This window comes from Phalacrocorax carbo, chromosome Z (genome assembly GCF_963921805.1).
Source record: "Phalacrocorax carbo chromosome Z, bPhaCar2.1, whole genome shotgun sequence".
Lineage (NCBI taxonomy): Eukaryota > Metazoa > Chordata > Aves > Suliformes > Phalacrocoracidae > Phalacrocorax > Phalacrocorax carbo.
The window spans coordinates 73,075,644-73,083,522 of NC_087548.1; the positions used below are offsets into that span (position 1 = coordinate 73,075,644).

At 37.2% G+C, this 7,879-nt stretch overlaps 1 protein-coding gene across 8 annotated transcripts in view; it reads left to right on the plus strand.

Moving 5' to 3' along the window:
* Nucleotides 1–7,456, plus strand: part of ELAVL2 (ELAV like RNA binding protein 2) — a 96,399-nt gene extending 88,943 nt beyond the window's left edge. For 6 of the 8 annotated variants that reach the window (XM_064438424.1, XM_064438420.1, XM_064438418.1 and 3 more), the window contains 3 exons: nucleotides 390–615; nucleotides 4,243–4,281; nucleotides 4,761–7,456. In XM_064438424.1, the coding sequence (XP_064294494.1) occupies nucleotides 390–615; nucleotides 4,243–4,281; nucleotides 4,761–5,091 (596 nt within the window). In that variant the 3' untranslated portion in view covers nucleotides 5,092–7,456. The remainder of the gene's footprint in view (nucleotides 1–389; nucleotides 616–4,242; nucleotides 4,282–4,760) is intronic. The other 2 variants (XM_064438421.1, XM_064438423.1) reach the window with 2 other exon arrangements.
* The last annotated feature ends 423 nt before the right edge of the window (nucleotides 7,457–7,879 follow it).

The following is a 7,879-nucleotide window of genomic DNA, read 5'->3' on the forward strand; positions in this document are numbered from 1 at the left end:
GAATTTCTGTGAGTTCAGATGCTGCAGAGTAGCATGAACTGAACAGAGGTTACAATGCAGCTGGTTCTGGGTTTCTACATCCCCCAAAATCACTTTCTTTCAGAATTACCCTTTGGCTCACTATGTTTAAGTTGACTTCACTGTATTTTCCCTCAACCTTCCAAGGTTTCTACACAATGTATTTTATATCAGTTAAAGGGAGAAGAAAAACTAAAGGAAAAAATATTACTGTAGAAATGGCTTAATTTCTTTGAGCTAAAGCTCAAAGTTTTCTTGTGTTCACAGCAACCAGCCATTAACACAGCAGTGAGCTATGCAAATCAAATATTAATGTCTAATATTCCAGTGTCTCTGAATTGATTTTTGTATGATACTTTCACCCTGTGCAGGGGCATCAAGAGGCGTGGGGTTTATCCGGTTTGACAAGCGAATTGAAGCAGAAGAAGCTATCAAGGGCTTGAATGGCCAGAAACCTCCAGGTGCCACAGAGCCCATCACTGTAAAGTTTGCTAACAATCCAAGCCAAAAAACCAATCAGGCCATCCTATCCCAGCTGTACCATTCTCCAAATAGAAGGTATCCAACACCTCTAGCTCAGCAGGCTCAACGTTTTAGGTAAGTCAAATACATACTTATCTGCAGCTGTGCTGGAAGCCACATGTTCTCATGGCCCTGTTTGTTTTCCTCCACTCTCTTCCTTCCCTGCTTGTCTGATGTCTGCGTGAAGGAAACACATGAAAATGTTGAATTTCAGCTATGCTGCTACAATATAGCTAAAAGCAAAAATGCGTTCCCTCCTATTGACAGCATTTCAGTATCTGATAAACCTACTTAGAGCTGAACTGAGATGGCATCTTTTTCTTTTAAACAGTCAATAAAAGAATCCCTTTTCAAAAGTTATTTTTAATTTCCTAGATTATTGTTGATTAATGTGCAAGTTGATTCAGTTAACGTTGACCTAGGCAATTCAATTTTCTTCTTAGCCGTATGGCATGCCACAGCCAGCCTCCTCTTCCCTACCTCCTGTCTTTCCTCCCTCTTCTGGCTTTCAGGTTTTTTCCTAGTCAGTTGTCAAAATCCTGCATGCCACACTGCCTTCTCTTACTACAAACTTCTGTAATGAAGATTATTCAAATATTTTCTACATGTGTTTTTTGTGGATATATATTCCCATCATGTTGAAACTACAGCCACACTGTTCTGTGATACTTAGTGTATTGAAAAGGACAGATGGTGAGAACAAAGTGAAACAAATATTGTATTATCTACATTCATGAGTACCTCGGATTTTTTTCAGTGATTTTTATGGTTTCTTCCCACCCTCTGCCCCAGGCTATGTGACTGGAATGTGTTAAACAGTAATGTACTCAAACACTTGCACACTTTCTATTTTATTTATGTCGTGGTTCAGCCCCAGTCAGCAAATGAGCCCTACGCAGACACTTGCTCACTCCCCCCACCCCAGTGGGATTGGAGCAAATCAGAAGGGCAAAAGTAAAGTTTAATAATGAATAAGTTTAATAATGAAAATAAAATAGCAATAATCATGTAATGAAAAGGAAAATAATGAGAGGTGAAACCCAGGAGGGAAAAAGTGATGCAACTGCTCACCACCTGCTGACTGACACTGCCAGTCCCCAAGCCACGATTGCTGCCCTGCCCCCTTCCCCTGGCCAACTACCCTCAGTTAATATACTGGGCGTGACATCATCTGGTATGGAATATCCGTTTGGCCCGTTTGGATCAGCTCTCTTGGCTGTGCCCTCTCCCCTCCCGGCTTCTTGTGTACCTGGCAGAGCATGGGAGGCTGGAAAAGTCCTCAGTTAGTGTAAGCACTGCTCAGAAACAACTAAAACATCAGTGTGTAACATTATTCTCATGCTAAATCTAAAATGCAGTGCTATACCAGCTACGGTGAAGAAAATTAACTCTATGCCAGCCAAAGCCATGACGTTTTTAAGAAATAAAATCAGCTGGCAGTTTGCCTCAAGGAGAATATACCAAACTTCAAAAGCTTTCTTTCAAGCCAAACATTCAGAGTTCATGGAATGCACTTTTGGCAGAACTACTGAAGTCTTATCTTCGGCTTTGCAGCCTTACATGCTGAAAGTATTTCACAGGTGTGAAGTTCAGTGCTAGAGTAGGCTTTCTGCCCTAAAGGAAGGGATAACCAGTTTTAGTCATTATTTGGTAGATTTTCTTACCATTTCTTAGGGAATACAAGTGTTAATTTAAAGTGTGCTGCATATTGAATAAGAGTAGTCTTGCCACTGTTCTGTAGGCATAGCATAGGGGCAGAAGTTGCACTTGCAGGATGAACAGAAGTGCATTATACGACGAGATAATGAGGGAGCTGTTGTACAGCCTGTGTGTTACAGCATTCAACATATTCTGGCAAGTCTGGCCTGCCGACTCCTTGAGTTCTTCCGAGGGCACTTGTTTGCAGATACTTGGCTGTATTTGGTATTACTGTGATACTGGCTGGGATAGCATCTGTATCTAACGGATATTCCAGATCTATCATGATTTGTAAAAGTTCTCCAACTTCGGATAGGACCTAGTTCTTTGCAGTTAACTAATTTCAGCAGACAACCTCTGTCCTGCAACATTAGGCTTCAAAACTTAAAAAGTCTAGATTGTGATTTTATTTTTGGTTTTAAAGGAAGTCTGTTTTTATGAATGACCATATAAATTTCATGGGAAAGTGGGGTTTTTTTCTGAGATAGTAAGTGCAAAGTGATGCCTGAAACAACAATAAGATTTGCTCTACTTAAAAATATTATGGTAACAAAAAGCACTGTGTAGCTACCAAGTCTGTAGTGAACAGGAGGGAGAGTAAAATCTTTCTTGCTTTTATTGATGTGAAAGGAAGAACAAGGTTGAACTGACTGGTGAAAAGGTAAACTGGGGTTCCAGATAAAATTAGACTTTTTTAAATATATGTAATTTTGGGGGGAAGGTCTTCAGGCTTCTGTTTCTTTTCTGAAAAAGGCAGCCTTGCCAAATTTTAGGTTTCTATAACTGTAGAGGGAAATCTTTTTGGTTTTTCAGGTCTTTGGTTTGCTGTTCTTGTACCATTCCAGCTCTGCTGACTACATAGTTCAGATTGCACCGATGCTTCAGATATTTCATGTCTTTTGCATGCGAGAAATCTTAGCCGTTGACATTTCAGACAGGATTACCTGATGCAGTTGTCCTGTCTCTGCTAACAGTTGACAGAGGCCTGAAAATGGAGTCAGCATAAACTGCAGTAGTGAAGAATAATAGGAACACTACAATGCTGCTTTTTTTCTTCTTAAGCAAAGGCTTGAGCTAGACTTTCAAAAGCAGCTATATATAATTGTTCCTTAGTTTTTGTAGGATTTGTGACTTAGGGCATCTTTAAAAATTGTCCAGTGAATGCCCCTGAGAATTTTTCCAGAATGTTTTTAAGTCACTCATGTAGCTGATGAAAACTGTTACGGTGATACCACCACTGTATGAAGTCCTAAGCCAACTGCTGTACCAGACTTTCTCTTCATGTCTGGGATTTGCTAGGAAGAAAACAGTTTCTTCAGGGCTAAAATTTTCCTAGAGAAGCACTTTGAGGGACTTCAGTAATAAGATTAATAGGTATGATAGGTACTGCATGTTCTGGGTATTGGCTAGGTAATTCCAAAGGGTTTAGAGTGGGGGTTCTATACTGCAGTTTAGCAGCCTGGGGGAAGGTGAGGGAAGAAATACATGGAGAAAACTTAGTCTAATATTTGTGTGTTTTTGTATATATCCTAAAGACACTTTATTCTGGAAAAGAGTAGGAAAATTAAAAATATTTTTTGCAGTTCACATTTTAACATTTGCTGCTCCAAAATCCTGTGTGTGTCTGTATATTCAAGTCAGCAAACTGTCAGAAACCTTGATAAAGACTTCATACAAAACAAGTTAATAATCTGGAAAATGTCACTGATGGGGTCACGGACCATAACTTTAGCCTAAATCAAATACTATTAGCGTACACTTGTGCTAGTAGTGCACTTTCTGAAATGAACTATTTATGGTTGTAGATACTACACAGGAACATCTATTTTGTATTCACTAACTGTATGAGGTGTGATAAGGTGCTACAGCTCTTTCAGAGGTGATATTTTAACTCTGCATGAAGTTCTGTGCAGTGCAAGGAATGTGGCAGTAATATATCAAGTTTCCTTAAGATTAAAAGGTGTAAAAGTCTGAAGACTGAATACTTTGCTGAATGTTTTGCAGGTTGGACAATCTGCTCAACATGGCTTATGGAGTAAAGAGGTAATGAAGGACTGTTAGGTTCATAATCACCAAATTATTCTTAAGTATTTTGCATACTCTTTATATTTTCAGTAAGGCTTAGGTTGGATTTTTGCATGCTGAGACTTCAGATGAAGTCATTCACTTTGGTGCATTGTGCATGAAAGACACACCATTTTTGGCAGTTCCATGGAATTCCTGTTTCAAGTTACTTACCCTCACTGGTTTTGTAGCATGCTTTTCCTTTGGTTTTCTATGTTCCTTCATTTTGGATGGACCTAGCATTGTTACCCCTACTTGTGTATAGTATTGTCTGCAGTATTTATGCAGTTGGGGGAAGATGTATTTGCAGTGTTACCTTATTGATCTGGCCAACATGTTCATGCTGTGAAAAGCCCTGTATCATTTTCTTTTTTATTTTGAAATGTCTTTGGGATCTTCTGTGCACAACAGCTCTTTCATTATTCTATTTTGTTCCTGCCCCCCCCCCCTTTCCATAGCAGATTTCCTCCAATGACCATTGATGGAATGACCAGTTTGGCTGGAATTAATATCCCTGGACATGCAGGAACTGGATGGTGCATTTTTGTGTACAACTTGGCCCCTGATGCTGATGAGAGTATCCTCTGGCAAATGTTTGGACCCTTCGGAGCAGTAACCAATGTGAAGGTCATCCGTGACTTTAACACCAACAAGTGCAAAGGTTTTGGATTTGTGACTATGACAAACTATGATGAGGCAGCTATGGCAATAGCCAGCCTGAATGGATACCGCCTTGGAGACAGAGTATTGCAGGTCTCCTTCAAAACAAACAAAACGCACAAAGCCTAACAAGTTATTCTCAGTGCATTACTACATGACAACTATACAACAAAGGCAATTTACAAGAAGCTTTCTGCATTAGTAAATGCCTTTGTTGTATGCCAGTGTGGAAATGGGGATAAATGACTATTTAGCATCCTAAGAATATGTGAGATTTTTTATTGCTAATATTTGAATTAAAACTTCTTAAATATCTTTTGTGTTTGAATATTGACAAGAAGTACAGGGTTTTTACCTGTCATGATGCATATTCTATTGCCTTCTTTGAAGAAGGTGGACCTTTTAAAATGTTTCAGCTAAGGGAAGAAGCTTTTTCTTTGTACATGACTACCTTTAACCTATGAGTAAATATTGAGGCTTTGTGTTATACTTTTTCAGTTAGTTTTTTGTTATTTCTTGATTTGCCTTGTGTTTAATTTACATTAATCATTGCTGTTTTGTTCAAGAAAAGTATTTGAAGTTTACGTTTTATTTATAAAGTTATAAGCAGTATTTATTTTATAATTATCATTTGAGTTGGGAAATGGGAACACATTATAAAAGCTTATTGTAAGAATACTGGAGAACTTTTCGTAAAGCAGTACCTTGCCAAAGAGATAAGAGCCTCTTTGATGTGGGTTTAAAAAGCATCTATTTTTATAAAGAAAAAATTTGGAGAAACTTTTTACTGGTCCTGGAACAAATATTTTGACTTGAATACTTTGAGAAATCTCTTCATATGACACCTAGTGAGCTTTTCAAACTTACCAGGAAATTTGCAATTGTTGGGGAAAACTTAGAAAGGTTTATGATGTAGAAATACTTTTGAGACCTTTGTATTAAGAAGTAGAGTCAATGGGATGCACTGTTGGTTTCATTTTTGTAATCATCAGTGGAGTCTTTGATCATCCTGGTTATTAAGTGTCAGGTGGCTCACATTAATTTGTGATTTTGAAACAAATGAAAATTTAAATAAGGAATATAAGAACAAGCAGGAAACTTAAAATACTGAGAGATGGGGGAAAAAATCTGTTCTTCCTAAAGAATTCCCTTCAGATAGAGCTCATGGTGTTTAGTGATGTACTTGCTATTGTTTGAAGAATTGTTTTGTCTTAAGAAAAGACATTGAGCATGGTTTGCAGAGTAGCAAATCAGCAGAAGTGGCCTGAGTTGGGAATATTTGGAGGTATTTTGAAAGTTTTGTTCAAGGCTAACACCTGAGCTTTGTGTAATGTAAATAAGACCTTGAGTTACAAACTTCTCAGCTATTTTTTGATTTCAGTTTATTTTTAAGTTACATGCCAAGTGATGTTCAATTTTGAATGTTTTTGTATGAGTTTTTCTTTGTAAATGGCATTAACATTGTTACTTGAGGTCTGCTTATTCATTTTTGTTGTCCTGAGGACTTGAATTTACAGTGCATCAGATCTGTTGCTATTTTTGTCTGTAGATAGTCTAGCTTCAGCTGTTTATGGTGATGCTACATTTTTGTTTATAAATATGTTTGTGGTAAAAAATTAGTATAATCATAGGTTTTGAACAAATTTCCGTACATTTTTCATACAAAACCCATAAATACCTGTATGCTATTGAAATTTAACTTTGTATGATGCTTAAATCACTATTTGGGGAAATAGAAAAAGTCTTTACCACATATTGAAGAAATTTAAGAAAAAATACAAAATATTTTCTGATTAGCATCTAGCTTATAATTAAATTTTTAAAAAAAGCTGAGGGTTTGACGCCTTCACCAGGATGCACTGACACCTATGTAGTTACGTCCTGCTCTTTGTATAAACTGAGATGCTCATATGCTTCCCCTTAGAAAAAGCAATGTTCTATGCATAACATAGTTGTACACTATCTTTGCAGTTGCTTTTGGTTCTTATTCCTTTAAAATGTAGTTATAAATTTTTTCCATATAGTACAGTACATATACTGTGAAGCGCGTGCTAAAGTGAATAAGCGAGTTTTCATGCTGACCCACTCAATGCTATTCAAAAATCAATTGGCTTCCTGAGCACTTCTTCATTCTTAGGTGCATTCATATTGTTAAAGCTAATCCTCTGCATTAAAAATTGTATATAGCATAGAAATTACAAACTTTCCAATGTGGGGAAAATAGTAGCTACATGCTTCTTTCCTATACTACTGTAGCAACTAACGGCATTGATGAGAAGGCATGTAAATTGGGCTTCACTTTACAGTGTTTATCAAAGCACTTAGTAAAATATAAGGCTGGTATTTATTTGAAGTTGTATAGTATGACTTAATTCACATCTGTTGGAATAGAAAATATATTCTGTTGAGTATTTAAGAGGTTGTACATGTTTTCTTTTGTGTTTGGATCCTTTGTACTTTTTCATGTTCAGTACATCAATAAACAAAGTTGAAGGGAAAACAGTGTCATGAGCAGGTCTTTTACCATATTGTCCTCTGCTTTAATGGATAAGCAATCTTGAGTGTAAGGCTTCTGCAAAGCTCTTGAACAATTTTTAACTTAGCTTAGGTTCCTAGTTACCTACATGGAGGCAGGACAGTGGAGCTGTGACCCAGTGTTACATTAGAATTAGCATCAAATCTTTTCACTTTGGTTTTATATGCACCACTCAATACTTAGGCTGATACAATAAATGAGGGTTATTAAACACATTCAGTAAAAATTAATTTGCTGACTGTCTAGCAGATGGCTATTCGGTGCAGCTAAGTTAATGTCCTGGTGTGTTAGGATAAATACAGAGGAGAGGGAAGGATTTACTCTGTATTGCAGTGTCCATTTGCTGTTTAATTACTTCATTAATTTCTGAGCTCCATTGAG